General features: G+C 37.5%; 1 protein-coding gene across 4 annotated transcripts in view; it reads left to right on the top strand.

The window, feature by feature from the left end:
• Positions 1 to 17,427, top strand: part of RALGAPA1 (Ral GTPase activating protein catalytic subunit alpha 1) — a 132,699-nt gene that overhangs the window by 112,704 nt on the left and 2,568 nt on the right. For 3 of the 4 annotated variants that reach the window (XM_080618067.1, XM_080618066.1, XM_080618065.1), the window contains one exon: positions 9,193 to 9,317. In XM_080618067.1, coding sequence (XP_080474193.1) covers positions 9,193 to 9,317 — 125 coding nt within the window. Of the gene's footprint in view, positions 1 to 9,192; positions 9,318 to 16,621; positions 16,737 to 17,427 lie in introns of all 4 variants that reach the window. The other variant, XM_080618064.1, reaches the window with a different exon arrangement.

Genomic DNA, 17,427 nt, shown 5'->3' with positions numbered 1-17,427 from the left:
TTTGAGTCATCTGGCAGCCCGTGGGACTTAGATAAAGAAGTACCAGGTGTCCTGCCTGTCTCTTAATTGAGACGCAATGTAAACAATATAGACTTGGCAATATGGTTATAGGAATGGATTAAAGCCCAGCTCTGTCTGTGCTGATGAATCACAGCTTTTCCTTCCTAGATGATGTTACAAACCACTGAAGAATTTGGGTAGCTGTAAGATCTGATGGAATAACATAAAAATAAACAATATATCAAGAATTTTCCTAGAACTGACAGTGTTGCAGAATGTTTATTTGGTTTTTCAGTGAAAATGTAAGCAGCAATTAGAGTTTCTTGCCATAATTTAGCAATTTTGAAAGTGCTTACACTGTAAAAACGAAGATTTTTATGTGAACTTGGATGAAGTCAATCCTTTTCAATATATAATATGTTAGTAAACTAGGCAGAAAGCAGTAGGATTGACTTGGAAACACCTAGTGGCTGCAACTTTATCTAGCCTATGCTTACCTTGCAGGACATTTAACCATAGATTAGATACACTGGAAGTAATCTCCTTTAGCTGCAAGACTAGTACTCTTAAAGAAAAAAAGCCTCTAAATGGCAAAAGTATGTGTTATCATTTGCCTGATAACTTTTAATTTATCACAGATTCATTGAACTTTTTCGTAGTGTAAAAAATGAAAAGTAATCTTAATTATATTAATTTAAAGAATGATATAACTTGTGCATTTGAAACAAATTGCAAGATCCGGAATGATGGGATTAATTTATATGGATTTGTCAATGTAATTTCTTCATGAAGAAGAAATATATGTACCTCAAAAATATATATACCTCAGAAAGCCCTTTTGCAGTTACAACTTGTGTTGAAAAAAAATTTTATTAAAGATGTTAGCTATTACATTTTATGTTTGTTTAAATTCTACAGTCAGTTTGTTACTTGTTTTTATACTTATTTTCATTTTTTAATGAGATAACTGCATTAATTAGTAGATTGTCATATACATTAGTTCCTAAAATTAGTGATATTGGGTAGTTAACACTGAATCCCTTCTGCAGTTTTAAAATGTTTTCAATGAAATGCAACATAAAGTTTAATTTTAAAATATAACTGATTCCTTTGAGTTTATGTTCTGGTTTTATGAATAAGAAAATATACTATTGCATTTTATTCCAAAAGTGCTGTTGCTAGTATTGAAAATATGGTTTCAGTAGAGAAAAAAAATCACCTTAGAAAAATATAAAATTCTTATTCTTTCACCTTATTAGTAGTGTCAAACATAGTAATTTTTTTTCCTTCTCTTTCATCTAAATAGCTTGCATCAGATATGAAGAGAATGAACTGAATTCTGCTTTATGAATCATCAGTGTTATGGCTAAGTTCCAATTGCATATGCAGAAGCTGCTTTCATTTACAGCATAGCTGTGTAAACAGATGCACAGAGCAAAATATTTATATGCCATTTTGAGTATTGGCAGTATTTAAAAAACAGAAAAGAACCCAGGCTGACTTTGAGATACCAAGTTGACTTCAGTAAACAGAAGTTGCAGCTGGAAAAAAAAATCTCTATTTGTATACTGTGCAAACTAGATGTGGAAATCGCTGAAATGCAATAAATAGGGAACACCATGATGCCACTTCTACAGAGTCACTTTTCAGAATATAAGAGAACTTTAACTGTTCCTCTCAGTGTGGACAGTTGATACTCATCACCCACCTACATACAAAATGCAGCTAGTTGCAGGGCTTCCAACACCGGATCGATAGCAGCCTGACTTACATCCTTAACTCTAAGAGCCAACAAAGAGTACAAATTGCTGTGACTCAGTATGAGTTCAGGTGGTTTGACAACCACTGCACAATCTCTTCTTTCAGAGTAGATTTCCCAGAAAAAACTTCCATTTCTGTGATGTGTGGGTTTTGTCGTATCTTCTTTTAGAAGTCAAATTCTGCTATGGCTGATTTTTCCTTTCAGCTTCTATAAAACCTTGGTCCTAACCTGTGTGCTTTATCTTTTTATGGGAGGCAATCCTCCTTTCACATTCTGATGTCAGGAATTGTAATTTACTAGGAAAAAATGGCCAAATAAAATTGATGCTTTCATAATTTTAAGTACCTCAAACTGTAGCAATTAATTCTGTGGGGCTTGAACACCTTTTCAGGCCAGAGAGCAAGAAATCTCCTGCCACCAAGTTCTGTTCATTGTGCCTTACTGTTTCTTCATTTCCTTTGGTCTTCAGTATCCTAAGAGCATTTTTGTATGTTGACAATACTACACATTTGGTTTTTTTCTAGAAAAGAAGAGGTGGGCTTCTGAATTTGCTGAGGAGGCAAATGTAGTAAACAAGAAGGTGCCATCATATGCATCTTTCCTTAAAATACTGTTAATCTCTTTTATATAAATAATGTATACATGCAATTATAAAAACTCTTGCAGGTGTCCATTGATCCTGCAAGCAGGTATCTCTCAGTGGAGGATTTTCATTTTCCAGTTAAAGATGGAACAGTGCTTTGGTTTCTGCTTGTCTAAATTATTTTCCAAATACCTGGCTGGCAAAGTCATACTCTCCACAATCATATCAATATATATTGACTTCTTAGATGATTTTGCTAACAGTTGGAACTTCCAGGGATGCAGCTGTACCTGTATTTCTGACAGTAGCCTGTAATTCAACCTGAAGAAGTCCATCTTGCTATTTAGAAGTGCATTCTCTGGCTTTTTTCTAAGAGGTATTTCCAGGCAGTCATCAAAACCTCTTTTTTTTTCCTAGCACCAGAATCAAAGAATCTCAGATGCTGCATCCTATCATTATTGTGATCATATTCCAATATACACTTATATTGTGATATACTACACACATATGCATATATACACATATTTATATATATGTATATATATAAAAATGCATAAGGTTCAGAAGGGAAGATTTATGAACAAAAACTTTATGAAAGTGTCTCATTTCAATTTTTGTTCTGAATGAGAGACACAGTGATGGAAAAACACCAAGTGAAGAGCCCACATTTTTACTCCCTTTCACAAAGCGACTCTTTTGTTACAATTCTGTTTGGGTTTTTTTCCTAAAAATCAACAACAACAAAAAAAGTCACATTACCAGTTTACTGGACTTCACCTGCCCATCATTAGGCATGTAGGAATGTCTGCAGCTTTGTTGAGCTTATAACTTGAAACTTTATAATTCCAGGGTATTTCCTGAACTATAGTGATGTTGATACATTTTAAATCATCCAGACATCATGTTGAAGTCATCTACTAAAACAGAAACTAAGGCATAACATTTTATTTTGAGTATCTGAAGTGATAAATACTTTCTTTTGACTTTTGGAAAAATACAGAGTTTCTGCCATTGATGACTTAGGTATTTCACAAATACATTCCTTTTAAATTTTGTCGAACAAATGAATTATTAATCTGCCATTACAAATAATTCCATCACCATTTTAGTGTAGTGGTGAACTGTGCATCTCGTCAGCCCTTTTTTAAGTTTCTGTCATTGAGTAGGTTCCCCAGCATAGTACTTCCCTCCAGAAGCTGCTGAAGAAATCTGTCTTGATAAAACATTTTCTGTATTTTTTTCCAAAAGTCTTAAGAGCATTTAGGAATGTAACGACTCTGTTGATCTGACACAAGTTCCTCACTAGTCTTGAGTGCCCCTGGTGTTCACAGGTATCTAAAGCTTTCACTGCCAACATTCCCTGGAGATCTGCCCACTTAAGTATACACTAGGAGCTAAGTCCTTGATGTATCCTGAATAGCCAAATGCCTGGTTCATGCCTCTCTTTATCCAACCGTAGGTAGGTATTTCTTTGCCCATCTGACCTGCAAGGCAGCAAAGCTTAAGAGTTTTGAAGGTACACTCGCTGGATTAGAGCCCACACAAACACAACAGGAGGTAACCCCCTAGTTATATCAATCAGCCAGGAGACGAGAGAGTAGTTTCCAATTTTGAGGCCACATCTCCTGCCTCTTACAAATCCGTTCTAACCACTGGGACCAAGGACATTTTATAATCAGGCACACTCTGTTCACTGCTGAAATTGCTCTTCGTTTCATCAAATAAGGTCTCTGAATCACAGGGAAAGTACACACTCATCTGTATAGCCTAATGGTTATGGTACTTTCCTGGGAGAAGACAGTCTCTGGAGTCCAGTCTCTGCTCAAGAAGCATTTGTTATCAGATGGTTTTTGGAGCAGGCACTAGAATTTCCTCTCCAGCCCTTTTGTGAATCTAGCACTTAGATACCCTGATATTAGATTGATATTACAGCATTGTGAAATGGCATATCCTTAATTAAAGTATTGGAAATTTTACTCCATGTTGAAACTGCTGTCATTTTTTTTCAGCCTCAGGTTAGTGACATTTTAGAGCCGGTATTTCCTGGATAACTGTAACGTAGTAATTATACATCTAGTATTCAACTGCGTAATACTAGATAGATTTATTGTAATGCATTTTATTCAGTTCTAAAACTGAGAGGTGCAAATAAAAAAAATGGAAAGAATGACAAAATAAGTCTGGAAATTACTATGAGGAGATGAATTCAACAGAAGGACTTGAAAGATGGAGACAGCAGAAGAGGCTGAACAATGGGAAATACAGGATTTTGTGGAGACTACATGGTTAAAATTACAGGAAAGGAAAAATAAAGACTAAAGAACTAGAGATGTGGGAATATGTAGCAAAGACATTTCCTCACCAAACTGAAGAATGACAAAACCATGAATAAAAAAAAAAAAAATAAAATGGCAGTGTGAGAGAATTGTTTCAGATTTTTGTCTTCCAAGATATTTTCCTTGTTTCTTTTTTGATAAACATCATAGCAATACATAGAGGGGATTTGCAGGGGGATTGTTTTGTGGATGCTTATGGAGACCTGATGCTAGGCATAAGCCACATGGAAAAAAGTACCAAAGTACCTGTCAAAAAATGTCAAGGTGAGTGAGAGTGACTGTGTCAACTGACTGGAGGCAAGAGCAGTTTAGGTAAAATTGATCAAATTGGTATGGACTATGGAGTTAAGTAGCCTGCATTTGCGCTAAGGGGTGCAGTATCTGAAGAGAACACTCCACCTAAGCAGTGTGTTCAGAAAGTGGGCTCTGCAATGCTCTGAGCAGATAAAAGGAGGGATAAAAATTCATTTGCTGAGGTCAGAGAAAAGCATATCACAGAAACATAGTGGTTTGGTTTGGAAGGCACCTTAAAGATCTTCTAGTTCCAAGCCCCCCAAGACACCTCTTTTCACTAGACCAGGTATGTATGAATGGCAGTAACTCAGATGAGAAGAGTGAGCCTAGATAATTTATCTTATAATAGGTAAAAAGAATCTCCAGGATGTGGTTGTACTGTGCCACAGGAATCTAAATAGAGCTATTAGGTGAAGACATGAGGTGTTTTTCAGACAGATTGAGCGTAAGTGGTTGATATGACAGCTAGGATTTTAGTGCTTGTTCCCAAGTGCAAATCACCAGGTCCAAAAAAATTGCTTGTTTACAGGAATAATGGGAAGTACAGTATTTTCAGTATTTATAGCAGTAGTTGAAGATTTAGAGAATGAGTAAAAGGGATTGTAATGCAAATAAAGTTTTAGTTGCAGTGACTGCCACCTAAGTGTCCTATAAAGGTACAATTCCTGATTTTTTTCTTGTACTGATTGTATTTTTCAGAACAGTATCTTCTGAAAAAGTATAATGAAGTCATGAGATTATTTTTTTTTGTTACCCTTTTTTGCAGATTATGTATCTTCAAGTTTTTAGCTGAGAGATGTGGGAGAGTGCCCGTATAATTACCATTTTATCCATTCTGTTTTGTTGCAGCTAGCACCTTCTTCAGAAGCAGAAAGCTCACAACGCTGTTGTTTTAAGTGTTTAGTCACTCTCTGTGCAAGAGTCTTTCTCCATTGGTTTGTCCCTGCATCCTTCCCATTCCATCTTAATTGCAGATGCCAGTGGCAACATCCAGGCAGTAAGAATACAGTTTGCATTGCCCTATTATTACTAGCCATTGAGTTTGTATGTGCTACTCAATTTGTAGGTGCTAATAACTCTTCCCTAGAGAGCAGTGTTTTAAAGAAATAAATGTCTAGCCTATTAGAAGTAATGTAGAAATTAACTATCATGGGTTTATGGTCACTCTTGCAGATAGTTGCATTCAAATACAGGATGGAACTAGATTATCTTGGCCACAAAAGCATACAAATGTGGAGTTTTAAAATACTGGAATGTTCTCAAATCGAATGAAAGATAGAAGTATCCCAATCTCAGCTAGTCAGTCTAATACACAAAAGGAGTTCTGTGGAGAATGTTTCATTTCTTAGTGCAGAATACAGCAAGCTTTGGACTTGGCATTCGCATCAGAGCTTTGTTTTGTTTTTAAGCAGGCTTCTGTTTTTAACAAGCTGCAGATGGTTTTGTGGGTTGTTAGGACAGGCGGCAACCTGGCTAGCTGAATTACTTTTCTTTGGGTGTACTAAGTGTGCATTTGAATTAGACTTCTAGAACTGATATAAGCATGTCCTCTCCACTGTGTAATGAAAATATCATTATCCCCCTCAGTCAGCATCTGTGTCAAGACTTCTGTATTTGGTTAGGGGATAGGTACCTAAACTGGAGAATGGGAATGTCCTTGTCATGTTCAAAACAGTAACTTTCCTTCATTTTTGCCTTATTTGTGTATAAGCTTTGGATATAATAGGATGAACTAAAAGGTTTCCTTTAGAGACCTCTGAAAGTAGAGCATTTTAAAAGCAAGTAGGTGTCTCCACCCTAGTTTTTCATGAAACATTTTACCCATTCAAGCAGACTTTTAAAAACAGCTTGTTTTGATAGCAGCCTGTTCTCCTGTGGGCCTTCAGCCTTTGCTTCCTGGCAGCACCTTTGGTGCGAAAAGAGAGTGATCAATTGGGAGACTATCAGTGCCAGCATGCATAGAGTGATAAGTTAACACACCACTGGGAATTTCTAGGGCCCACCAAGATACTTCACTTCTAATGTGCTAACAAGCTCATTTTTCTACCTCTTGCCTCTTCAGTTATTTTTTTTTCTCAGAAGAGCTTAGAAGTTGAGTGCATCAGGCATAATGAAAAGCTCTGTAGGAGGGAGAAGCAATAACCCCATTTTTCCCTTTTCAGCCAAATAGAAAATTAGTTTCTGGTAATACACAAAGGCCAGTATTTTTTGTGCAAGGGGCACTGCTGTGAATCAAAGGACTCTATTAACTGCAGAAAATTCAGCAGCTGTGAATCTCCCCCAATGGAAAAAGTGCTTTTCAACAAGTTGTGCGATACGTAGTATTACTTAGACTTGAACCATCAGTTTCATCCTCTACCACTTATACACAGCCTCTTAAAAACTGTGCTATATTACTCTCCTCTGTTAAGGCTTAATACTGTGTTTATCCCCCACCTAAGAACCATTACAATGGGAGATTTTTATATTTTCTCTTGTCCCAGTGCTTCTGTTATAGCTTCTGCAGACTGAGACTTCTGCTGAGGTTCGGCTGTCTCAGGATCCAGGAAGAATTCGGAACAGAGATTTTGGAGGGAAAGTGGTTTCCCACTTTTGTAGTTATGTTACCAAGCTGTGGTCTAAGGAAAATGAAGATCATTTTATTCACTAGAAGTTGTTTTCAGATAATATATTCTCTATATGTTTTTTCATATTCAGATATACTGCAAAACCTACTATAGATATGGTACAGAAAACTACAAAAAGTTGTTTTTTGTGGGATAAGTTTTGTATATGTTGAAGCATAGTTTTATAAGCTAAGATTAAGGGTATTGTTTCCAGCTTTAATTTGGACCTGAGAATATTATTGCTTATAAATGAAAATAATATTTTTATTTATTTTAAATGTTAGCACTTGTTATTAAAAACACTTTCCACTTGTCATGCGGGTTTTATGTTTGGATTGCTGAAAAAATGTGTGTAAAATGAATATTATCCCCATTTCACAGGTGGTGAAATTGAGTCAGAAAGGTCATTTCCTCACTGTCCCTCTTCTCCCAAAAAGAGCAGCAAAGAAAAAAATCAAGAAACTGATTCTGAGTGCATTCCTCCACAGCATCGTCATTTGTTTGTTGGTTGGTTGGGTTTTTTTCCTAGGAAAACAGAGCTATGCGAGGAGAAAATGATCGATGTACATATAAATTAGGAAAAACAAATGTGCACAAGCATAAATGCCAGGGAAAATTTCTGATCATTTTACGGTTCTCTAAGATAACTGGAGAAGGTCTCCCTCAGTCAGTGTACTGAGTCCAGCTGGAGGACTTTGAAAGTTGTGAGAGAAAAGGTTAACTGATTTCTCAGTTCGGGAACTGTACGACATGAAGCCAGCATGGTAGTTTTTCTTGATAATTGTATGTTGCTGCCTGCTGCTTTACATTTTGACAGCCATTTCCATAGTTGCTTTCATGAACAGCAGAAATATTCTCTCTTTTTCTCGCTCTTTCTGTGCTAACAGCACAATCAGAGCTGCTGGAACAAGAAGCCTGGAGAGGGTTCTTCAAAAGCAACACTTCAAGATACTGGTCTCTTGTCAATAATATTAGAGAGGAGAGAACACAGAGAAAAGGAAGTAGTACAGTGTTTTGCTGTCAGTGCCCTGCCGACACCCTGTTAGCCAGTATTTAAGGGTCCTGCAGATTCTTTACAAATATTCTTGCTTGTTTTAATGGCATAATTGAAGAGGTGTTTTTCCTAATGCTCAAATTTCACTTTGTATTTATCTTAGCTGTGTGTATCTGTGTTTAGCAATTATGGAAGCAGTTTGTTATGGAGAAGTGCAAAATCATTCATTTTGTTAATGCTGAGATTATTTTTCATGCTATACCTGTTAAAAACATTAATGTTTTTATATTTAATTGTGATCATACGACAGGCAAATCAGTTACTTAAAAGAGAGTATTTAAGTTACTGTTGTTTTGAAAAAATAATAGAATTCAAAATGCTTTGCATCAGACATGAAAAAAAGATGGTTGAACCATAAGATTTTCATTAATCATTTTATCTTAGGTCAGTATTACTTCAGTGAATCAGATTATATCGTATGCAAAGAATCAAAAGTGTGTACAGTCACTGAAATACATGATATATGTGTAGCAAAAAGAATTCTGAATTACTAGGCAGTGTTATTTAGCAGTTACAGTACATGATATAAATTCATCCTTAACTCTTGGCTAAACTAGTTATGAGGAGAGAGCGCGATACCTGCAGACAATTGTTCAACATCATCTAGAGCCTACGACATTTGAGGATTTTGCTGCTCAGGTTTTCTGTCCAGCACCTTACCACCATTTGCCCTCAGAGACAGGTAAGAAGTAGAGTCAAGAACTGCTTTTATACAATCTTACTTGAAATGCAGTATCCTTACCTATGAAGACTAAAAATTCAGACCTTTTGTACATCATTAAGAATTATCGTTAGTCAGAGAGACTATGTGTACATATCTGAGAGCCCGGGCAAAGTTGCCTCTGAATCTTTATTCTGTTTCTTGGCATCATGAGCCAATGCCTGGCATTAAGATTTGGCAACCAGCTTTAATATAGCACCCAGGCCCTGCATTTTACAGTGAATTTTATCACCTTCCCACCCCTGTATAGAGTCTGTGTGGAAACATTGGTACTCCTTCATCTAGACTAATTGTGATAGATATATTCTTTAATCTAAGTACACCATCATAGGAAAGTTTTAAGGCTCACTACATTTTTGGAGTTTAAAATTTTAAATTGGCAATCTGAGAGCCTTGCAATCATGAGTTTTGTGTCCAGGTTATTAGCTGCAAAGTTGGTTTTAAGGTAATTTTTACTTTGCCATAAAATACCCATTTTATAAAAGGATACTGCATTTTCGGTTACTAATGAGAAAATCTGTAAAGAAAATGAGTAACTCGAGGCCTTCCTGTTCTGACATTTCTTGAACTCCTTATGATTATTTCATTATTTTATTTCCCCTCTTTTTAGATCATTAAATATCAGTTCTGTATATCTGAAGGTAAGACAAAGTGTCCAAAAAATCCCTTTGTTCCTCTTACTTTTACTAGAGCACTAAGCTTGTAACCAAATTGTTTGCAAACTTTCCTTGTTGCCCTTGTTCACACTAAAAAGAATTTCACACTGATTCAGAAATGACCACTACATCTTCTTAAAAGTTTTAGTCTTTTACTAACCTCAGGTCTGCATGAAGCACTAACACTGGTTCTGGGATTAAGGTAACTAATGATAGAGACAATTGTTGAATGCGTAACACTTTATTGTGTTGACTTCTGTTTCTCAGCATGAAAAAGTAGTACTGGATGGCAGTGGTGTGTTCTGTACCCTGTACTGTCTTTCATTGATGTTGTAAGACATTCTGCAGTGATAACATAGGAGAGAAGGAGAAGAAGAATGTGTAACACTTGAAATTCATTGTTCAGAAACCTTTATTTCATGATGCATAAATCAAAACACTTCTGTGGAAAAGGTGTAAATCTGAATAAAACAAATTTTGTAAGAATAACTTGGCAAGTTATCTCAAGATTTGTTTCTCAATTGCAAAAATACACAAATAAATTCTAAATTATGGAAGAGTAGTGATAGGACTACAGAAAGACTGACAGATGTTAAAACATTAAAAAATTATAGAGACTTGTTCACTTGAAAGTATAAAACATAAGTAGAAATAAGATGTGGTTTTCAAGTATAATAAGTGGTATAGTTACACTAGTGCAAATAATCAAGACCAAAGAGAAATGAAATTAAAAGCAATTTAAAACTGAATCAGTATAAAAAAATAGTAACATAATTTAATGTATGAGAACATTTGAATAGGAAAAATCTGTAACCAGAAACATTACAAACAATAACCAGAGATACCCGTCCTTGCACATTTCCTACCTAATGGACTCAGTAAGTAGTGCAGTTCTGGTGTCCTCAACATAAAAAGGACATGGAACTGTTGGAACAAGTCCAGAGGAGGGCCACGAGGATGATCAGGGGACTGGAGCACCTCCTGCATGAAGACAGGCTGAGAAAGTTGGGGCTGTTCAGGAGACCTCATAGCAGCCTTCCAGTATCTGAAGGGGGCCTACAAGGATGCTGGGGATGGACTATTCATCAGGGACTGTAGTGACAGGACAAGGGGCAATGGGTTAAAACTTAAACAGGGGAAGTTTAGACTGGACATAAGGAAGAAATTTTTTACTGTTAGGGTGGTGAGGCACTGGAATAGGTTGTCCAGGGAGGCTGTGATTGCTCCATCCTTGGCGGTGTTCAAGGCCAGGTTGGATGAGGCCTTGGGTGGCATGGTTTAGTGTGGGGTGTCCCTGCCCATGGCAGGGGGGTTGGAACTAGATGATCTCAAGGTCCTTTCCAGCCCTAACTATTCTATGATTCTATGATTCAACACCAGACACTTTCGTACGGCTAGTATATATCCTGTAGTTAGTGCATTCATATTGGTTCTGCCTATTCACCTTTGGAAATCTTCCAGGCTAAATCCTTCTGCCATCTTCCTCTAGTTCATTCTTTTGGGATGAAGCAAAGCTGTTTTTCTGTATTATTTTGGTGCACTGGAGAACACTGCTTTAGAGTGGCTATTCTTGTATTCCTTTAAAAATTGTCCTAGTCATGCTTTGTATTTTCTAACATCTGGAAAAATAAGATTTTTAGAAACTTGATTTTAGACTTAACCTTTCTAGCAACTGTAATAATTATCTGCAGGAATCTCATTAATAGAACCTTGCAATTATTTAACATCTGTATGTACATGTGCGTTTACATACCACGAAACATGCTGTCCAGTCCCAAGGGACACATTCTTCTGGACCTTGTGGTGAACAGTGAAACTGACCAACATGTGTCGGGAGCAGCCAGAAGCTTCTTTGAACAGACATTCAGCATAGTGTGACCAAATGTTGAAGTCAGACAACCTGTCCCCACACCTACCTGACTGAGCTTTCATTTCAGCCCAGGGAAGTTGGGGATACTATGGCAGTCCTGCTTGCAGCCTGTAGGCTGACTCCCATTTGATCTGGGACTCCTGAAGCTCTGATACTCAGTTCTGGAGTAGAGTGCCTGGAGTATCACCAGACTATCTACTTTCAGGCTGACTCTGGAGTCCATAAATTCTAAAGCCTGAGGCAGGTATAAATTAACACTGCAGTCATCTGCCAGAAAGGTTACCCCAGGGGTTGGGGTTAGCCTGGAAACCACTGGTTTCCAGTTCTAGTGAAGGCAGACTTGTAAGCAAGGTGGCTACAGATGATCTAGAACTGTGATAGACTGTGGTTCCAAGAAAGAGTCCACAAGATGTCCTGTTAAAAACTAGATACCCCTAAGTTTCCAGGGTCCTTACAACAGGCAGATTTTTGAAAGATAGGTACAGAGCTCTGAATTGTGCCAGACTGCACATAAGAGGGGCACTAGAGTCCTGTCTGGGAATCCACGCACATCCATCACCCCCAGGATGACTCACACAAAACCGTGCGGGCTCCCTGCTATACCTGACTGTGCCATCTGAAAATTTGACCAGATTCTAAAAATACATCACAATTATTTTCAAGATACAAAATACTTCATTTACGTCTGGGTTTTTAAATGAAAAATAATTGACCAGAAGAGACTAGAAAAAATTTCCACATTTTAGATACTGTAGACTTGATTCTTTAATTGGATCATGACCTCCAAGATTACAATTGCTGAATATGTTTAATTTTTATAAAATATATGCAATTTCTTCTAAGAAAGAGATACAGAAACTGTGAAGGTGCTACAGCCCATCCAGGTGTTGCAATTTTGTTGTTGTGATAGCATTGGCCAGGTTCAGCATGCCATTTTTTTTTCAGTTGAGCTATGATAATCAGCACAAGTAGAGAACATGCTATTTGGTAACAAACTCTATTTCCTCAGACTGACATATTTTATCAAAAGCTCAGCCCTTAGCAAAAGCTGCTTCCATCCTTACAGTGGTTGCCCTTCAATACAGTGTGATTGTGGCTGTTGCTGTTTTAGCTAGGTGCTTAGTTTGGCCTATCAAAATATCTGACAAGTCCACCTTCCCATATTTGGGAACCTGACTAGTGCAGTTGATGTGTACATTTAAAAAAAATGAGATATACCTGCACTTATGCACGGAATATAATTCATTTGCCTCTATGTTTTACTTTGTGCTGACTCTGTTAAACAGAGTAACTGCAAATATTCTCTTAATTGGAGTAACTCTTCCTGTGCAGCTATTGAGTAAACCAGATTTCTGACACCAGAACAGGTCAAAGGAATTGTTAATGGTAAGCTCAATGATATTGAAGGGCTTATTGACTCTATGATGCTAAGATTCTGAGCTCTAAAATGTACTAGCATCTTGGGTTTGTTTTTTCTCAATCCTCTTTCATTCCCTCTCTTCTTAATAAAAATAGTAACTCAGTACAGTAAATATCATAAAGAAGGGGCTTCTCTACATAGATTTTCCTTGTGTTAAAAGCATCAGACTTTTTGATCCAAACAATCATTCCTATATTTTCAAGTCTGTGTTCAGAACAATTCTGCTTCCCACTCCCAAAGTAAGTGGGAATGTCATTGTATAAGAAGCGAAGGAGGGGAGTGTGGAGGTAACGGTCAGCCTTGCACAAGAAAAATCCAAATTCAGTAGCCTGCATCTTAATATCTCCTGCTGCTTACTTGCTCTGTAACTCTGAACTGAGAACCTTTTTGGCCTTGTATTACCCCTTCACAGGTGAGAATAATGGTGCTTTTCTCAGCGTAGAAGGGTCTAAGGAACACCTGCTGGTGTTGGTGCTTGAAGTTTGGGACTGGATGTGAAACTGAAACAAGGGCTGCATGTCTGGCAGGGCAGGGAGGAGTTTCTCATTACCCCTTCTTCAGTCTAAACTTAGGAAAAATCTTTTTCATTCCAAATCAGAGGAAACCTCACAACTCACTGAAGTTTCATTTTGGAATAACTGAAGCTGAAACCTTGCACATTTCTGAACTATTGTCCTTAAGTCGACCACCTGGGTGATAGTAAGCTGAGCATCCTCAGCACTTAGAGGCAGTAGATTCAGTGTGAACTGCTAGAACCCCAAACAGATCAACTTTCTACATTAAATTAAACAGGTCCACTGGAAAAAAATAGAGTATGATTGTCCAATTAAAAAGCATCCCATGCATAAGCACAAGGGAAGAACATTAAATTTTAATCTTGATGTTTCCTAGGTTTTGAGTGTTTCACTTTATGAGTTTATTGTCTTGTGATGACATTTTCCTTGTGTAATTCCCTCCACTTTTGTTTTAACACATACAGCAAAAGCAATTCTGTGACACTAATTAACAGCCTTATGATTCATAAGCAAAAATGCAAGCTCTGGATCTTCCACCACCTCCTGCAGACTGAGATAGGGCAGTAACTGGTGGTAATGGTAAGCTGCCTTACTGCTGCATGAATCTCCTCAAGTGGAAAGATTGGGAGTTTTGCACTGTGTTTCACAGATATTAGTTGACAGAGAAGGATCAGTTTACCCAACACTGATATTTCCAGCCAGGTTCTGAAGAGTACTGGACATGGGTTCTGCTGCTCTTTCACCATAAACTTAATCGTTTTTGCTGTGCTCTTTCTCATGTCTGGCTCTTAGTTCTCTGTCTCCTATGCAGTTCCAGGCTCCCACATCTTTAGACCATCTCTTCCTTGCCTTCTCATCTTGCTTTGCAGCAGCTTTTGCAGTCTTTCTGTCTGCATCCACTTCTTGCTTCCTTTCCTCATTTCCCAAAATTAGCGAGAGACTTAATTGACTTGACTCTAGCAAGGCTCTGCTGAGTATGACAGACAACTTGGCTGCATTCGGACTGAAATTTCTAGGAGTGGCAAAGGGCACAAGCTGTACAAAGATGATTGCCTGCTTCCCTGGAGGTCAGGTGGGGGGTGCTCAAGGATCTTAAAAGACCATCAAAATATACCAACATGCATAAGTGGTATTTTCCTCTGCGGTCATTCTCAGAGATGGTACTTAAGAAACTGTTGATCCAGACAACGAAGTGTGATAAAGCCAGAAGCACCGAGAGTAGCCTTGCCATGGCAGCACCTTGTCAGGCTTCTGCTAGGTGAATTTTTCACCTATTTAAAAGTCAGAACTGATGAGCGAGATGAGTCATGGCAATGTGTGTGTTAATGATCCCTCTGGATTCCTTCACCTCACCTCACTTCTAACTCAGTTTGAGTGTAGCTAGAATGCCATTTTACATTTAAATAGTTAATTTCTGATTCAAATAACCAACATACAAGTATTAGAAAATCCTAAAATTTTCAAATGGAGTGTGGAAAGTGTTGCATTTCAACTTTGTTGATCCACCTCCTTGTTCAGAAGCAATTGAAACGGCTTTACATTATAGCCCAAAATATTATAGCTCATCGGGCTATGATACTTGTCACTTGTCAAACCTTAGAGATGAAAAATAAGGATCACTTCCTGACAGTTTTCAACCTCTTAAAAATCCTAACATGTCTATTTTGTTTATAGAACATTCTGGTTCTAGGTCAGTTCTCAAGTCCTTCTTATCTAACCCAATTTTAATATTTTGGATAACTAAATATTTCGTTGCATGGAGAGATAAAGATAATAACATTTTACACTGACAATTTTAAAACTCTGAAGGGAAAACAAAACCTGTAAAATTTCTATATACCACATTTAATACCCACATGTGTTTATGTGTGTATGTATGCATATAGAGATACATATGCTTGTCTAAAATCCAAAGAAATTCAGTTACTAATAAGTCTGCTGAATGCTGTCAGACTTCAAATATATTTTAAGTGCTGTTATTCTTCACTCTTCTGGTGTGGTACGTTTGGATGTGAAAATCACTTTACATGACTTCTGTTCTTCAATAGCTGTACGTCGGTTTCTTAAAAAGTGGGATTACATCTGAACCTATGCTTCGGTCTGCAGGAATTAGAAACAAAATTTTAAGTTATGGCCAGAAAAATTAAAATAACAGGGGGTTTAATATTTTCTTTATCCAACCATTATCAAATTTCATATTAGGGTTTAACCCTTTGACACAAACTCACTAGCTTAAATACTCTGGTTTTTCTTCTTTATGTGATTTCAGGAGTCTCATGTTGAGACTGGCTAAAATTATAGCATACTTAATATTATGGAACAGCTGGGGAGCAGAAGCCATACTTCGAGTTGCCATTTGTTTTTCCTTCTTGATTGTGTGTATGTGTGTGAGTATGTAGCTGTTTTCACAGACTTTAAGCAAGCATTTCAGACAATGTTTAGGATGTATCTCAGTTGCTATGAATAAGGTTGCTGGATCTGGATAATGTTATAGAACTCTTTTCTTTCTCTTTCTCTTCCTTTTTTTTTCTCTTTTAATGCTTAGTTGGTAAGTATGACGCCGGATTTCAGAGCTGTTGCTTCATTGCACATAACTAACTCATCACTCTCTTTAACCTGTAGCATGAGCAGAAATTGCATAATGAAATTCGAAATTTCCGTTTTCTGTGCTCATCTGTTAATACCCTTCAATCTCTGCGGTTCGTGTCTCATGTCTCACGCCTGTTATCTTTTATCTTTTCTCCTTCCCCTTCCTCACTTCTTTCCACTCCTCCTTCCTCATCACTTCTTCATTCTCAACAAAGAAAGAAATGCTGTGATATTTCTTCTCCTTCCAAAACCTCCACTAGAAAGCATTGGCCACATCAAGGTAAAGGGCAAAGGCTTGAAACGGAAGGTCTTTCACGCTAGCTGTGAATGGTATGCTGTGCAAAACAACAACGGTTATTTTCTGTTCTCTAACTTGCACCATTTGAAATGCTTTAATTCCTTGTAAAATTAGAACAAGATAGAATTTCAGAAAATGAGAGTGCATGTTTCCCTGCCTGCCTTTTTCTATAAGGCACAGTGAGTCAGGCATTATCATGCTTTTCCAGATTGTTTGGCAATGAAGTACCATGAACAGAATTACTGTCACCAGCTGGGGACAAGTAACAGCCCTTTCTCCTCCCTGTCACTTCGATGGGTCATGTCAATTTGAAAAAGATAGAAAGTACGGTGCTGTCCCTCTGGAGCAGGCAGGTGATGGACCGGGCGAGGATGCCAGCCAGGTCACTAAATCACAGAACTTTATGCAGTATGTTTTAAATGTACTCTTAAACTTTTACCTGATGACCTTTGATTTTAGAGGAGTCTTTCAAAATAAATCATGCTCACTTTTGAATGGGTTTTGCACCCCTTATACATGAAATGTATACTGAGGCAGGGAGATCTTCAGTTCTGATCATGGCATTATTATTGTTTTAAAAAATTACCAGTAATAGCATGATGTGGAAGAAACAGCGAGTGATCTCTGGCTTACTGAAGTCAGCAGGGGTTTCCCTATTGACTTCTGCAGGAATAAGCTTCTGTCCGTAATTTATATAGGTCAGAAGCGACCAAAGTGGTGACA

Source organism: Psittacula echo (genome assembly GCF_963264785.1).
Source record: "Psittacula echo genome assembly, chromosome: 5".
Lineage (NCBI taxonomy): Eukaryota > Metazoa > Chordata > Aves > Psittaciformes > Psittacidae > Psittacula > Psittacula echo.
This window is presented reverse-complemented; position numbering and strand designations above follow the sequence as displayed.